Source organism: Ursus americanus, chromosome 36 (genome assembly GCF_024610735.1).
Source record: "Ursus americanus isolate L20-20 chromosome 36, mUrsAme1.1.p, whole genome shotgun sequence".
Classification (NCBI taxonomy): Eukaryota; Metazoa; Chordata; class Mammalia; order Carnivora; family Ursidae; genus Ursus; species Ursus americanus.
The window spans coordinates 11,515,613-11,534,056 of NC_142162.1; the positions used below are offsets into that span (position 1 = coordinate 11,515,613).

Sequence of the window (18,444 nt, forward strand, 5' to 3'; positions counted from 1 at the left end):
TTTGCTAATAGGATTACACATTTAAAAAAAATTTTACTAGACAAATAAAACACAGAATCCTTTTAATGATTAGTTATATGATTATAAGTTCCTATAAGTTCAAGTGAATCCAGAAACATGCCAGCATTTGGCTCCCAATAGTTTCCTATGATCCTCTGAGAGATATATAATTTTTGTATAAAACACACATTTAAAATCAGTGATACATATTTTATCACACTCTGTAAAGCATCATCTATTAAACTACCAGTTTGAATATATGTTTAAAAATACTTCCAATTTTAAAAAGCATCAAGGTGAAATATGGAATTTTTGTGATCACAAATTCTTTTCAAATTTTTCCAATCTTTGAAAGCACTTTGAGTTGCAAAAATTTAATTATTTTGTTATTATTGCTAAAAAGTATGCATGGGAAACAAAAATAAGGATTCTGTGGTATAAACAAGCTAGTCACAATGAATCAACTCAACATTAGACCTTTTTTTTCCCCCAAAGACTCATCTTTTGAAAATTTTCATCCATCATGTAAAATAGATACTCTAAAATCTGCATCTTGTCCTTGGATAGGCCCATACTCTATTAAAAGCATTTTTATTATATTAGAGATAGGTGGCCACAATGAAGAATTAAATTTATTTCAAAAGACATCTTATTTTTTTGCTCATGCTTATGTTCACTAGCTTCTGAGACTTTTAACATTACATTTTCTTTATCTTTTCCTCACAATTCAGAGAGAAGTCTTTAACTCTGAATTTCATAGTAATTCTATTCTAATAGTGTCAATATTAAAGACTTCTAATTTTCAGTGGCTGAAAAATTGTGTTTTTCCAGCCTAACCTGTTACAGTGCCCTATAATTCTGATCAATTTTTGCATGTGTTTTTCATCTTCTGAACAATGAGCTACTTGACCTTTTAGAATCCATATTTAAAAAAAAATTTTTTTTGGTATACATTTTCTGTATATTTATTTTTAATTAAGACATACAGTTAAACATAATAAACATTTAACAATCAAATAGGTGTACATAAATATTTGTATGAAAAATATAAAACATCAATGATTACAAACAACAGAAAATTACATACCAGAAGAATTAGATAGATGTTAAGACTGAGGAATTTATCCCAAATCAAAGAACAAGATACGGCCACGGCCAAAGATCTAAGTAAAACAGATATAAGTAGCATGCCTGATGGAGGATTTAAAGCAACAATCATTAGGATACTCACTGGGCTTGACAAAAGAATAGAAGACATCAGGGAGACCCTTACCACACAGATAAAAGAGTTAAAAAAAGAATCAATTGGAGATGAAGAATAAAATAAATGAGATTGGAAACAGGCTTGATGCAAGGAACAGCAGGCTAGAAGAAGCAGAGGAATGAATTAGCGACAAAGAAGACAAAATACTGGAAAATAATGAAGCTGAACAAAAGAGAGAAAGAAGAATTATGGGACATGAGAATAGACTCAGGGAACTCAACGATTCCATCAAACATAATAATATTAGCATTATAGGAGTCCCAAAAGAAGGAGAGAAAAAAAAGGGGGCAGAAAATTTATTTGAGGAAATAATAGCTGAAAACTTCCCAAATCTGGGAAAGAAAACACATCCACGTCCAGGAAGCACAGAGAACTCCCATCAAAATAAAGAAAAGCAGGCCAACACCAAGACATATAGTAATTAAATTTGCAAAAACATGGTGATAAAGAAAAAAATCTTAAAAGCAGCAAGACAAAAGTCCTTAACTTACAAGGGAAGACCCACAAGGCTAGCTGGAGATTTCTCAACAGAAACTTGGCAAGACAGAAGGGAGTGACATGATATACTCGAAATGCTGAATGCAAAAAATCTGCAGCCAAGAACACTCTGTCCATCAAAGCTATCATTTAAAATAGAAAGAGAAATAAAGAGACCCCAAGACAAACAAAAACTAAAGGAGATCGTGACCACTAATCCAGCCCTGAAAAACATACTAAATGGGACTGTTTGGGCAGAAAGCAAAGACCAAAGTGACAAAGGCAACAAAGGATCAGAGAAAGTTTCCAGAAACAATGACAAAAAAACTAATCAATCCTACTTACAACTGCACCAAAAATGGTAACATACCAAGGGATAAATCTAACCAAAGAGGTAAAAAAACCTGTCTCTGAAAACTATAAAACACCAATGAAAAAAATTGAAGATGACACAAAGAAATGGAAAGACATGCCATGCTCATGGATTAGAAGAACAAATATTTTTAAAATGTCTATACTACCCAAAGCAATCTACACTTTTAATGCAATCCCTATCAAAATACTGATAGCATTTTTCAGTATTTTAATGCACTTTAATGCACGCTTTTAATGCAATCCCTATCAAAATACTGATAGCATTTTTCAGAGCTAGAACAAACAATCCCAGAATTTGTATGCAACCACAAAAGACCCCGAACAGCCAAAGCTATCTTGAAAAAAAGAAGCAAAGCTGGAGGCATCACAATTCTGGACTTCAAGTTATATTACAAAGCTGTAATTATCAAAACAGTATGGTACTGGCACAAAAACAGACTTATAGACTAGAATAGAAAACCGAGAAATGAACCCCACAACTATATGGTCAATTCATCTCCAACAAAGAAGGAAAGAATATCCACTGGAAAAAAGACAGTCTCTTCAATAAACGGTGTTGGGAAAGCTGGACAGCAAGATGCAGAAAAATGAAACTGGACCACCTTACATTATACACAAAAATAAATTCAAAATGGATGAAAGACCTAAATGTGAGATAGGAAACCATTAAAATCCTAGAGGAGAACACAGGCAGCAACCCTTTGACATTGGCCGTAGCAACTTCTTTCTAGAGATGTCTCCTGAGGCAAGGGAAACAAAAACAAAAATAAACTATTGGGACCTCATCAAAATAAAACGCTTCTGCACAGCAAAGGAAACAATCAACAAAACTAAAAGGCAACCTATAGAATGGAAGAAGATATTTGCAAATGACTATCTGATAAAGCGTTATATCCAAAATACATAAAACACTTATAAAACTCAATACTCAAAAAATGAGTAATCCAATTCAGAAAGGGGCAGAAGACATGAATAGACTTTTTTCAGAGAAGACACACAGATGGCCAGCAGAAACATGAAGATACTCAACATCACTCATCATCAGGCAAATACAAATCAAAACTACAATGAGATATTATGTATGCCTAAATGGCTAAAATCAACAACACAAGAAACAACAGCCAAGGCAAGGATATGGAGAAAGGGGAATCCTCTTGCACTGTCGGTGGGAATGCAAACTGGTGCAGCCACTCTGGAGAACAGTATGGAGGTTCCTTGTTAGGTTAAAAATAGAATTACCCTACGATCCAGCAACTGCCCTACTTGGTATCTACCCAAAGAATACAAGACATTAATTCAAAGGGATACATGTACCCTGATGTTTATAGCAGCATTATCTATAGTAGCCAAGTAATGGAAACAGCCAGTGTCACTGACTGATGAATGGATAAAGAAGATCTGTTTTATATATATATGGGGGAATGAAATCTTGCCATTTACAACAACATGGATGGAGCTAGAGAGTATTATGCTAAGCAAAATAAGTCAGTCTGAGAAAGACAAATACCATATGATTTCACTCATATGTAGAGTTTAGTCAAAAAAGAAATGACCAAAGCGGGGAGAAAGAGAGAGGGAAGCAAACCAAGAAACAGATTCTTAATGAGAGAGAACAAACTGATGGTTACCAGAGTGGATGTGGGTGGAGGGATGGGTAAAGTAGGTGATGGGGATTAGAAGTGCACTTGCTGTGATGAGTACCAGGTGTTACTTGGATGTGTTAAATCACTATCTTGTACACCTGAAACTAATATTACACTGTATATTAACTAACTGGAATTTAAATTAACACTTAAGAAAAAAAAGAAAGAAAGAAAGAAAGAAAGAAAGAAAGAAAGAAAGAAAGAAAGAAAGAAAGGCATCCGTACCTGACTCCTCTCTCTCAGTCCCTACCTATGTTATAATGAAATTCCACTAACCCTGAAATCGGAGGGGAAGATTCATGGTATATATTTAGTTAGGGAACAATAGCAATAGATTGTTGTGGTGTATAGAATACACGCAGTAGCAGAACAGAAGCTATGTTAGAAGCCACTAAATCATATGGATTTCAACTATAATCTAGTATTTGAAAGGAATTAGTTTTCAAAAGAGAAAATGTAAAACTATAGAAATGAAAAAGAGTGATACCAGGAAAATATTATCTGGGCATGATAACACTGATTCTAATACAATGCATCTGAACAAAATCTTGAAGACTAACTCAAGCTATCCATCCTATCAGAGGTGTACCTAAAATAAATACCTGCATCTATTCAAAGAACTATCCACATCAGAAACACCTGGACCATGATTGTTCTATGTGGTCTTCCATTCAATATGGCTTTCTTTAACTCTGCTTGTGGCTTGTTCAATTTTTAGTGTAAGGTTTTTTCTTTTAACAAAAACTTAAGAAATTTGGTTTTTGTATGAAAGGTAGCTTCATTTGACACAGATGAAACAGGGCAATGAAAGGAAAGTAAGAGTTTGATAATTTATTCTTGTCAAGTATGAACGTATCAGAAAACAATCAGTAGATGATGTGATGAAATTATGGATTCATAAATTTTCTTAATGTTTGTGCCTTTACATATTTGGAAAGAAGAGAGGCAAACCCTGTTGTCCTTAGGGCACAGGGACTAACTGTGACTAGGGGATGGAAGAAAAGAATCCTACTCTCAAGACCCAAAACACAGAGCCAGCTTAAGAGTGAGGCTAAACCAGAACAGAAAACATCACCCACTCCCCACCACCTACCTCCAGGATAGCAAACACCAAATAATAAGCAACAACAGTATATATATAGAGAGTATATATATAGAGAAAAAGACACACCCTCTAAGGCTCAGTCTCACAGGGAGAGATAAAGCTGAGTATGAAACAAGAACACTGAGGGAAAAATCCTCCAGCAACATAACTCCCACCCTCAGCACAAAGAAATACTACAGGAATTGAACCTGGTAGTGCGTTGAGGGTAACCATAACAACAAGAACACCAAAACTCAGATCAACTCACTAGTAGGTGAAACCAAATCCCATAGTAATGACCCAACATAAGAAACGGTATGCCCATTTTCAGATATAAATACTATTTATCTCAGTCCTACATGTAATTTCTTGCTTTCAACCAAACATTATATAATACAAAAAAGCAAAGGGGAAAATGGACTGTCAGGAGACAAAATAATCAGGTGAATCAGACTCAGATATGACCCCATTACTGGAACTATCAGACAGAAAATTTTAAATTACTATTATTAATACATTAAATGCTTTGATGAAAAAAGGAGGACAATATGCATGACCAGAGTGGCAATTTTAGCAGAGGATCAGAAACTGTGAGAATCAATGCAAATGCTAGAAAAAAAAAACCACATACAATCACAATGACAGGGACAAAAAAAAATATCTTTGATGGGCTCATCAGCAGACGTGACACAAATGAAAAAATGAATCAGTAAAACCGAAGATAGGTCAACAGATAGAAATTACCCAAAATAAAACACAAAAGAAGTGTGTGTGGGGTAGAGTGGAGACTAAAGCAGGGCATCTAAGAACAGGGGCTAACATCAAATGGTATAGTATTTAGGAAATTGGAATCCCAGAAGTAGAAGGTACAGGACAGCTCAGAGAACACCAATCAGGATAAATATCCCAAATAAATAAATAAATAAATAAATAAATAAATAAATAAACAAACATATAAGTAAACATTTGAACAAAACAGATTTAGATACATCTTGCTCAAACTGATGAGAACTATAGTTAAAGATAAAATCTTCAGGGCAACAAAAAAAATTAGACACATCATATATATATATATATATATATATACATATGTGTATATGTGTATGTATATATATATATGGATGAAACAAAGATCAAAATTACAGTAAGTTATTTTGTCAGAAAATATGCAAACCGAGAGACAATAAGATGACTTCTTTAAACTGCTGAAAGAAAATAAAACTGTCAACCCAGAATTCTATACCCACCAAAAAATATCTTTCAAAAGTGAAAAATAAAGGTATTTTTAAATGAAAAAAGCATAGAAGAATTAACTACCAGTAGATCTGCAACATAAAATATATCAAAGGAAGTTGTTTAGGCAAAAGGAATGTGATACTAGACAGAAATGGAGAGCTAACAAAGAAATGAGGAGCACTGGACATGGTAAAAACAAAGTTGAATATAAAATTATTTTTTAAAGTTTTTAACTGCTCTAAAAAATAACTATCTAAAGCAAAGCCAGTAATATTGTATTCTGTCTTTATAACCTATATAAAAGTAAAATATATGACAATAGGAAAAAAGAACCCACAAACATCAGGAATGAATGAGAGAATTATCACTACAGACCCTAAGACATTAAAGATTAAGGGAATAGTACAAACAAGTCTATACAGATAAATTCAATATTAAAAACCACAAACTATCAAAACTCATGCAAGAATAATCATATAACCGGGGCACCTGGTGGCTCAGTCAGTTAAGTATCTGCCTTCGGCTGGGGTCATGATCCCAGGGTCCTGGGATTGAGCCCCGCATCAAGTCCTGTGTCAGGCTCCCTGCTCAGTGAGGAGTCTTCTTCCCCTCTGCTTCTATCCCTCCCCTTCCCCCTGCTCGTGCTCTCACTCTTGCTCTCTAAGAAATAAATAAACTCTTTTAAAAAAGAACAATCATATAACCCAAAAATCCCATATCTATTAAACTTATTTGTAGTTAAAAAACTTTCAAACAAAAGAAAACTTTCTGTGGTGTAAGAGAAAGTTGCTTGGAAGAAGATGGCTAAGTTCTGCCTAGGTTTCACTTATTCACTGTTCAAAATGGAAATGCCGTTCAAAAGATAAATGCTTAACCTGCTTCACTTCAGTATACTCAGAAAGAGATATGGAATACTTTGTAATATTAAAAAACTTACATCAAGAAAACATGTACTTGAACAAAACTATTTCTACATACATCCATTAGACTGCCCAGTAAATAACATTATAGGATAATCCGAAGTATTTTATTCAGAGTGCCTGTTTAAGACAGCTAAAACACATTTAATATATATTCAAAATATTTTTTAAAAAAGATTTATTTATTTTAGAGAGAGAGAGTGCAAATAGGGGGAGGGGCAGAGGGAGAGAATCTCAAGCAGACTCCCTGCTGAGCGAGGAGCTCTACAAGGGGCTCAATCTCATGACTCATGAGATCATGACCTGAGCAGAAACCAAGAGTCAGATGCTTAACCAGTTGAGCCACCCGGTGCCCCCGAAATATTTCTATTTTAAGTATTAGTTAAATCTTTCTGAAAGTCCCAGAAAATAAAGTCATCTGGAAAGATTAATTTTCCAATGTGTCAACTGTTTGACATTTTATTGATTTCAGGATTTTTAAATCATAAATTTATCTCCATTAACTCACTAGATGAATAACAGGCAAGTGAAACATATGATGCTTTTGTAAAAACAAAAACACCTTACAATTTTCCTTATTAGGGTTAGATATTTTTATATCTAATGACAAAAAAAACAAATTCCAAGTTTTTTCCTGATAACATGCCAATAATTGTTATTGATGTATACACAATGAACTGAAATGTTTTAAAAATTAAACCAGTAATACTGTCAAATATATAAGCCTTTAAGGTACAAGTAAAACAAAATTTACCTCGGACACAGGTTGTTGTTCCTTGATGGGAGCTTCATTTTTTAATCTTGAAAACAAAATAAGTATTGAATACTTTATTTTATATTTATAACAGAAAAACATGAAACAGTTCTTTTCTGCATGCTTAAAATAATTAAAATGTAAATTTAAACTAATGTAGATTTGTAAATGACCTTTATAAATTAGGGAAAAATAAAATGCATGAAAATAAACAGTAGATTCAATAAATGTGCTAAAGAAATTAATATAGTAGATTAATTCAGTAATACAGTATTAATACAGTAGATTCAATAAATGTGCTAAAGAAATTAATATTTCCTTCTTTTCTAAAAACAAGAGCACTTAAATTTTCTCTATGTTAAATACAATTATAAATAAAAGACATAATATATTAGTAAAACCGTTTCAAAAAAAGAATTACTCTTTAAAAAATAAAAGCAGGTTATATGCTTAATATATATAATAAGTGTAAGTATTTACTATTATAGGGCTTAAAAAGTGAAAGAAGAGAAATTTTATCTATTGTGAAATTCAATATAATGCTATTTCAATATTTATTACAATTAAGATAGCAAAATCACAGAAATATTATATCTGAAGGATATAGTCTCTTAAGAGCCTTCATAAGCACAGCTCAAATATTAACTACAATTTTTTTAAAACTTGGTTTCTAAACAGAAAAACTCATTGTAACTTATTACAAAATTAAGAAAGGCATATGCCATCTATAAAATCTTTTAAAATAATTTCATATAAAAGCTAGCTTTCCCAAAAGATTTAAGAAACTGTTAACTAAATATTATTTGTTGATATTATATATTAAACTCAATTTTAAACTATATAAATCAAAAGCCTACCTGTCTGAAATGTCATTAATAGTTAAGTGATTCATTCTTTATGAAGGCTTAGAGCTCTACTTAAAGATTAATATATTTAACATAAGCAACAACTATATTGACTTAAATTTCATGTACAAAAATGAAGACGTATAGTAGGATAGAAATGTCAACTATCCTAAAAGCTACTCTCATGGTTAGTCGATGAAATATGGAGTTGGCAATTTCCTTTATCCATTCTGAGGGCACACTGAAAAAAAACAGGTCTATAAATGCTAATGCTTTACTAGATATTAATAATAATTTGTGTAAAATTACTTATCTATATTTTAGTTATTACACAAAATTGCAAACAATTTAAAATAGAGTGTGTCATTTTTTGTTCTTTTATTATATTGGTAGTATATTACAATAATTAACAACTAACTAAACAATTTTAAATGAATAAAACTTGCAGAAATATTGACAAAATGCATAAATGTCAATCATTTTGGAGGTTAAGGATTTTGTAATTCTTTTGAATGTTTAATTGTGAACAACAATATTCATAAAGATGAAATTTCATGTTAGTCTTAATGATTTATACAGGAAAATGACAGTCTTAAGAATAACATGTATAAAGTCGTATGAAAACATGAAAAATTAGTGTGAAGAAACAAAAAGTAGATATTGGATTAATGAAGTTTTGAAATGAATTTGTATACTATAACTGATTTTTATTTCTAGGCAGTTAATAATTTTAAACTCAGTTTGAAAAGCTCGTTTAAACAAACTGGTCAAACAAGTTTAAGAATGTTTTATAAAAGAATTTCCCTCTTAGTTTACTGTTGAAAATATTACCAAAGATCAACCTTACATTCTTACAAAGGAAACATTACCATGCTAATCATTTTCACATACGGCTGTTCTAATAGACTGATTTTATGCAACAATTAAAATGAAAGCTATTAGGCATGTGTTACTATTACTGCTGATATTTCAATTGGAGAAACTAAGTCCTCTTACCATCTCTGCAAGAGAGGTTAGTGACAGAGTTTTTTATTACTCTTCATCTTACTAAGAAACTGGTAGATGAGAACAAAATTAGTTACTGAAATAATTAGCACTAAGATCCCAATCTTATTTTCGGGCTTTAACCACACTTGTATTGTGTTTATGGAAGAGAATTATAAGAACCAGGAAATATTTAAGAAAATAAATATTAAAAAATTTCAAAAAGTATCCTATATAAAATTTCACTGAGGACAAAAATTTACTGAGTTATCAATTCATCACTAAAATGTACACTACAGTTTTGTAAATACAAAAGCATACTTGAAGGTTAACAAATTAAAACAAAAAGATAAATTTTAACACAACTACTAACACAGCATTAACACTATTGGAAAAGAAAAAAGTGTTCTTACCTGTAATTCTTATTCATTAAAGATACCTGCTGAAATAGTCATCATTTGAGATACTCAATTGCTTGGTAGAAGACAGTGAAATTTGCTAAGCTCAAAGTTCTGAGCTAAAGACCTGCTATTAGATAATTACACTTTTCACCTGTGAATGTTGCAATAATTTTTTATAGAAAAATGTAGCACAACATTTAAAACAAACACTAAAATTTCAGTGTAAAGAGAACAGAAAGACTGGTGATCAATTTCAACATGATTACAGATCAAGACTGCAAATAAATTTTTTTTCTTCTGTGTATGAACCTGCTGAAACAGATCTTTTGATAAAGGACAATCCTTTCCCTCTAAAGTTTAAAATAAAATAAATGTCCCTTCTTGCTTTTTTTTTTTTTCCAGGTCACATAACTAATCCAAGGCTACGTGTAAAATAAATATTCTGGGTCAATTACATTAGTATGTTCTTTCGAGGTTTCATTTATATATATACATACCATGGGGTAAAGGGAAAAGCTATAAAGGGAAAATTGTTCAGATTCATTTTAGCCATATTCTTTCCTTCTAATAACATTTAAAAGCCCAAAATTTCAATGCTGATTTTTAAAATGCAATCTCCAATTTAAGAATATTTGCAAGCATACTAAAAAAGCTGAAAAGAAGTTGTAAAAGCCAGTAGGAAAGCCAATCGGTTCTTAAGATCTTCCACTTAGACATTCAAGATTAAATTTAAGATAGTAATCATCAGACTAATAAATTATAGTAAAACATCTAGTGTACAATTTCCGATCATTTGTTCTGAGAGGTGTTAAGTGATATGTGGACAGGGTCACTGAGCTAAGTATTTACTGGGTTGCTCATACATCAGGTACGTGCTAAGAGTTCTAGTCCAAAATTAAGACACAATCCCGCCTATCGAGGAGTTCGTCATCAAGGAAACATATTGAAGCAAATGCTTATGGAATTGTGAAAAATGTTTTAAAAAAAGAGAGAGACATCTATATGATGGAATGGCTGTACAAAGGACTGAGCCACTACAAAAGGGAAAGACGCAAGAAAGCAGTGAAGATACTATAGTAAACCTGGTTTTGCAGCAAAAGCAGGAGTTAGCAAAGCAGGGGAAGGAGATCCAAGGCAGAGCAGAAATAAGAATTATGAAACAAGACAACAACGGTACAAGAACTTGAGTGGTCTAATATGACTGTCATGTAGGAAACAAAGGAGAGTAGTCAAAAATGCAATTGAAGAGATAGCAAGGGCAAGTTCAAGAAAGATCTTGATTGCCAAGATATGGTGTTTATGCTAAGAATTTTATTCTACGGCTAACACGGAAGTATGACTATGTGAATCTAAAAGAGAAAGGGGAGTAGTAGAAGAGGATAAGCTCCACTCAGGAAGCCCAGAGAAGAAACAGTTAATGACTATCTCAAGTAAGGCAGAAGCAGTGTCAATGGAGAAGACAAAGGTTTAGGGAGATGATAAACAAGGTAAAGCCAACAGAATGTAAGTACCAACTGGACAAAGAACATTCAAATAGAAATATTTACCACTCGGACGGGCTCAGTCTTATTTATCTCATCCTTAAGGAAAAATTACAACCATCACTTCTGAACAGGTAACCCCAGAGTCATCATCCAGAGCTTTACCCCTCCATTTTTATTATTACTTATTTCCATCAATCGACAATTCAATTCAGAAATATCACAGTATATTAGAATTAGACTTGAGTCCTAAGAGATTGCCCCCATCCTGTAACTGAGAAAAATCTGAGGCATAAAAATGCTAAAGTAATTAAGCTATTAAGCAACAGAACCAGGATTAAAAATGATGGCTTTACTTCAAATTTCCACTGCATTGCTTCACAGCCAATTCCTTTCCTGTGAATCAGGCTCCCTTTTAATCATGCCAGGAAAAGTGAAAAAGCTTAACTGATCTCTCTGCCTCTGGATGCTTTCCACTCTCAAACATGCTGAGTATCACTGCCAAATTAATCTTACTAATAGACCAATCCATGCCATTGTTTGCCGAAAATGTCCTATTGCCCATACATCATAGACCTCTTGCTCTAAGACTGGGAAGCTAGATTCTGGTCCCAATGCTACACGTGTGTCAGTTGCTGCCTACTGTCCTGTGAAAACACATTTAAGCTCCGTCCCACCTAGTTCCTCAGCCAATCATAACAAAGCAGGAAGTACATTTGTAAAACCAAAGTACAACCAGAGAAGCAATAGAGTACAGTATGTATTAGTTTGGTCTCTGAAGACAGACTGCTATAATTTAAATTGAGGCTCTCTACCTGAAAGCTATGTGATCATGAGCCAATTACTTATCTGTACCTCAGCTGACTTAATATCCATAAATTGGGACAATAACAGCATGTATCTCATTAGTTTGTAGGAATAAATGAATGAATAAATATAAAACACTTAGAAGAAGGTCTGACACACTGCATGTGCTCAATAAATGTTAGTTATTATTATTGACATGGGTAGAGTGGGGAGTCAACCTTACTGTCCAGAATTTACTGGAGAGGGTACCACACAGGGTCTTAAAGCCTATTACCACTTAAATATCTTCCATATTTTGAGATTTTCCTGCAATACTCCCCCCCCAACTCCCAAACACAATCCATTAGACATTAATTTAGATTGCTGGTCCACTCCTGTTAGGACCAGCCCTATTTGCTCTCATATAAAATGATCTCCCATTTCTGAACACCTAGGTATGGTCTAAAGTTAGGCAAGATAGAGTAAAAAATCATTCCAGATAGATAGAAGAACCAATTAGAGACAAGGAATCAAGAGAAACAACATATTTATGTGTGAAAATGAGAAGCAGAAAAAAGACCATTAGTGGAGGCAGAAGATTTTGATGCCAGACTAGGGCTCTATTTTGTTATTTTGTTGGCAACGTTGAATCAGCCCTGGATATTTAATATATAATATACAAGCAATTACTATCAGGACCAAAGATGAAAAAATGGTAGTAACCTTAGAAACCCAGGCAGAAGTTGGTAAGGTATGCCCTAAGTGAAGGACTACACTAAAGTTTCATTTGTCTTTCTATTTTACTGGGTCTCCTATCATTCTCTGCTTAACAGGTATCAAAGCCACAAGTCCAAACTGCCAGAAACCACCATATTTTGACACGCAGCTTCTACCTACTGTCTTGCAATTATATACCAGGGGCAAATATGTTGCATCTACTTTGAAAAGGAAAAACTATTTTAGAATTGCTCAAGATTTGGTTTGAGATATTAATGTCTGGTAGGATGAGAGAAATCTAAGGACATGATCTCCCATTATCTCCAATCCCAGTTACATTTCAAAAGTTTAGAAAAGGGAACCACAAAAGACCCTGAAGAGCCAAAGCTATCTTGAGAAAAAAGAACAAAGCTGGAGGTAATCACAACTCCAGACGGCACGATATACTACAAAGTGTAGTAACCAAAATGGTATGGTACTGGCACGAAAACAGACACATAAATCAGTGGATCAGCAAAGACAGCCTAGAAATAAACCCATGCTTATAAGGTCAATTAATCTATAACAGAGGAGACAAGAAGATACAATGGTTTGGAAAAGACAGTCTCTTCAATAAATAGTGCTGGGAAAACTGGACAGCTATATGCAAAAGAATGAAACTGGACCACTTTCTTACACCATACAGAAAAATAAATTCAAAATGGATTAAAGACCTAACTGTGAGGGAAAAATAAAATAAGATGAAAATTGAGAGGGAGGCAAACCATAAGAGATACTGAATTCAAGGAAACAAACTGAGGGTTTCATGGGGGGTGCTTAGTGGGGGGAAGGCACAACTGGGTGATGGGCATTAAGGAGGGCACTTGATGTAATGAGCACTGGGTATTAGATGCAACTGATGAATCACTAAATTCTACCTATGAAATTAAAAAAAAAAAAAAAAGACCTAACTGTGAGACCCCAAACCACATAAAACCGTTAAGAGAAAACAGGCAGTAATTTCTCTGAGATTGGCTGTTGCAATATATTCCTGGATAGGTCTCCTTTGGCAAGGGTAACAAAAGTAAAAATAAACAATTGGGACTATATTAAAATAAAAAGCTTTTTATGGAAGTGACAGAAACTATCAAGACAAAAAGGCAACCTACTGAATGGGAGAAAATATTTACAAATGATATATCTGGCAAAAGGTTAATATTAAAAATATATAAATAACACAACTCAACACAAACAAAATAATCCAATTAAAAAATGGGCAGATGACCTGAATAGACAGACATTTTTCCAAAGCAGACATACAGATGGCAAACAGTCACATAAAAAGATGCTCAATATTACTCATCATGAGGGCACTGCAAACCAAAACCACAATGAGATATCCACCTTAACACCTGTCATAATGGCTAAAATCAAAAAGAGAAGAAAGAATAAGTATTGATGTGCAGAAAAAGTATTGATGTGCAGAAAAAAAGGGACCGTTGTACACTGCTGGTGGGAATGTATATTGGTACAGCCACTGCGGAAAACAGTATGGAGGTTTCTCAAAATATTAAAAATAGAATTACCACATAATCCAGTAATTTCACTACTGGCTATTTACCCAAAGAAAAGAAAAACATTATTGGAAAAGCTATATATATCCCTATGTTCATTGGGCTTAATTTACAATAGCCAAGATATGGAAGCAAACCAAGTATTCACTAATATAGAATGGATAATGAAGTTATATATACACACACGCAAATGGCAAAATCTCATCCTTCTTTATGGCTGTGTAGTATTCTGTTGTGTGTATAGAATACTACACAGCCATGAAGAAGGATGAGATTTTGCCATTTGTAACAATATGGAAGGACCTAAAGGGTATTATGCTAAGTGAAATAAGTCAGAGAAAGACAAATACTGTATTTCACTCATATGTGGAATCTAAAAAACAAATGAATAAACAAGCAAGCAAAAAGTAGAATCAGACCTATACAGAGAACAAACTAATGGTTGCCAGAGGGGAATGGGATGGGGGATAGACAAAATGGGTGAAGGGGAGTGGGAGATCCAGGCTTCCAGTTATGGAAGGCATAAGTCATACAAATAAAAGGCACAGCATGGAGTATACAGCTAATGATATTGCAATAGTGTTGTCTGGTGACAGATGGTAGCTACACTTGTGGTGAGCACAGCATAAAATACAGGGAAGTTGAATCACCATATGTTGTACACCTGAAATTAATATAACATTATGTGTCAACTATACTCAAATTAATTTTTTTAAGTTTAGAGAAGGAAACAAGCCCCAAATAAATTCTGCATATCTCATAGATGAGATCAGTTTTCTTTTTTTCTCCTAAATCAAATACATGAAATGAAGACCCTGACCATTTTGAATACTTAAGATTCTCCAGCTTAGATTATGTCCAGAATGAATAATTCCTTCAAATAATTTCAGAATTTCACAGAGAAATAATAGAATGACTTCTTATATATTCTTCAATGGTCATAGTATTCAATGGAAGTAAACATTTTTAAAGAGAAATAGTATTCTTTTTTTTTTAAAAGATTTTATTTATTTATTCGATAGAGATAGAGACAGCCAGCGAGAGAGGGAACACAAGCAGGGGGAGTGGGAGAGGAAGAAGCAGGCTCATAGTGGAGGAGCCTGATGTGGGGCTCGATCCCATAACGCTGGGATCACGCCCTGAGCCGAAAGCAGACGCTTAACCGCTGTGCCACCCAGGCACCCCCCCCCCCCCTTTTTAAAAGATTTTATTTATTTGACAGAGATAGAGACAGCCAGCGAGAGAGGGAACACAAGCAGGGGGAGTGGGAGAGGAAGACATATTTTAGATCTTCTAAACAATAGTGTAAAGATTATTATTAGAGAGAGAGTGCGTGTGTGCACATGCAAGTAGGTGGGGGAGGGGAAAGGGGCAAGGGAGAGAAGGAAGCTTAAGCAGGCTCCATGCCCTGAGACCATCACCCGAGCCGAAATCAAGAGTCAGAGCTTAACTGACAGCCACCCAGGTGTCCCAGGATTATTTTTAATTTCATTTCACAAACGAAGAAACTGAAGTAATCTGAACATAAAGTTAGTGAGAGAGAGGAGTCCTGAACTGATATTTTAACTTCAGTCAGTGTCCTTCCATCGTACTCTGCTTAGAACAAACTTGAAGGTAACTGAGAGAACTAGATCAACTTTTAAAATCACTTCAAATTGCGTCTTTTAGGACATTTGATTCAATCAATGAGACAACTGGGTAAGTAGCCCAGTTTTCCAAGTTTGAGAGTTTATGGATTTACTATGGACTCATACTTTCAAGATATGTTAGAGGGAAATATCTTTCTAACCTGAACTTTCTGTTAAGAAAATTAACCTTGTGTAGGGACAGATGGAACATACCTCAACATCATAAAGGCCATATATGAAAGACTCACAGCTAATATCATCCTCAATGGGGAAAAACTGAAAGCCTTTCCCTTACAGTCAGGAACAAGACAAGGGTGTCCACTTTCACCATTACTATTCAACATAGTACTGTAAGTCTCAGCCTCAACAATCAGACAACAAAAAGAAACAGAAGGCATCCAAACTGGCAAGGAAGAAGTCAAACTTTTACTGTTTGCAGACGACATGATACTCAATGTAGAAAATCTGAAAGACCACCAAAAAATTGCTAGAACTTGATTCAATACATGAATTCTGCAAAGTTGCAGGATATAAAATCACTGTACAAAAACGTTGCATTTCTATACACCAATAACGAAGCAGAAAAAGAAATCGATCCCATTTGTAATTGCACCAAAAACAATAAGATACCTAGGAATAAACCTATTAAAGAGGTAAAAGATCTACACTCAGAAAACTATGAAACACTCATGAAAGAAACTGAAGAGGACATAAAGAAATAGAAAAACATTCCACGCTCATGGATTGGAAAAACAAACATTGTTAAAATGTCTATAATACCCAAAGCAATCTACACTTTTAATGCAATTCCTATCAAAATACTGATAGCATTTTTCAGAGAGCTAGAACAAACAATCCTAAAATTTGTATGGGACCACAAAAGACCCTGACTAGCTAAACTAATCTTGAAAAAGAAAACCAAAGCTGGAGGCATCACAATTCCAGATTTCAAGCTACATTATAAAGAAAGCTGTAGTCATCAAGACAGTACAGTACTGGCACAAAACCAGACACATAGATCAATGGAACAGAAGAGAAAACCCAGAAATGGACCCACAACTATATGGTCAATTCATCTTCAACAAAGCAAAAAAGAATATCCAATGGAAAAAAAGTTTCTTCAACAAATGGTGTTGGGAAAACTGGACAGGAACATGCAGAAGACTGAAACTGGACCACTTTGTCACACCACACACAAAAATAAATTCAAAATGGATGAAAGACCTACATGTGAGACAGGAAACCATAAAAATTCTAGAGAACACAGACAGCAACCTCTTTGACCCTGGCTGTAGCAACTTCTTACTAGACACACTGCCAGCAAGCAAGCAAAATGAACTATTGGGACTTCACCAAAATAAAAAACTTCTGCACAGTGAAGGAAACAACAAAACTAAAAGACAGCCTACAAAATGGGAGAAGATATTTATAGATAACATATCTGATAAAAGGTTAGTATCCAAATTCTAAAAGGAACCTATCAAACTCAACACCCAAAAAAACAAATAATCCAGTTGAGAAACGGGCAGAAGGCATGAACAGACATTTTTCCATCACTCATCATCAGGGAAATACAAATCAAAACCAAGATGAGCTATCACCTCATACCTGTCAGAATGCCTAAAATTAACAACACAAGAAACGACAGGTGTTGGCAAGGATGCAGAGAAAGGGAACAATCTTACCCTGTTGGTGGGAATGCAAGCTGGTACAGCCACTCTGGAGAACAGTATGGAGGTTCCTCAAAAAGTTAAAAATAGAACTACCCTATGACCTAGCAATTGCAGTAATAGGTATTTACCCAAAGGATACAAAAATACAGATTCGAAGGGTACATGCACCCCAATGTTTATAACAGCATTATCAATAATAGCCAGACTATGGAGAGAGACCAAATGTCTATCAGCTGATGAATGGATAAAGAAGATGGACATATATACAATGGAATATTACTCAGCCATCAAAAAGAATACAATCTTGCCATTTGCAATGATGTGGCCAGAGCTAGCGTGTCTTATGCCAAGTGAATGAGTCAGTCAAAGACAAATACCATATGATCTCACTCATATGTGGAATTTAAGAAAGAAAACATGAACATGTGGGAAGGGGGGAAAGAAAAAAAGGAGACAGGGAAATAAGCCGTAAGTGACTCTTAATGACAGAGAACAAACTCAGGGTTGATGGAGGGAGACGGGTGGGGGATGGGCTCGATGGATGATGGGTATTAAAGAGGGCATAAAGATGAGCACAGGGGGTTGTACATAAGTGATGAATCACACAGTTCTACTCCTGAAAC

The 18,444-nt window shown here is 34.2% G+C and overlaps 1 protein-coding gene across 7 annotated transcripts in view; it reads right to left on the bottom strand.

The window, feature by feature from the left end:
- The window catches only part of ZNF280D (zinc finger protein 280D), a 297,062-nt gene that overhangs the window by 17,799 nt on the left and 260,819 nt on the right, over positions 1-18,444 (bottom strand). For all 7 annotated transcript variants that reach the window (XM_087859137.1, XM_087859136.1, XM_045789542.2 and 4 more), the window contains one exon: positions 7,754-7,799. In XM_087859137.1, the coding sequence (XP_087715263.1) occupies positions 7,754-7,799 (46 nt within the window). The remainder of the gene's footprint in view (positions 1-7,753; positions 7,800-18,444) is intronic.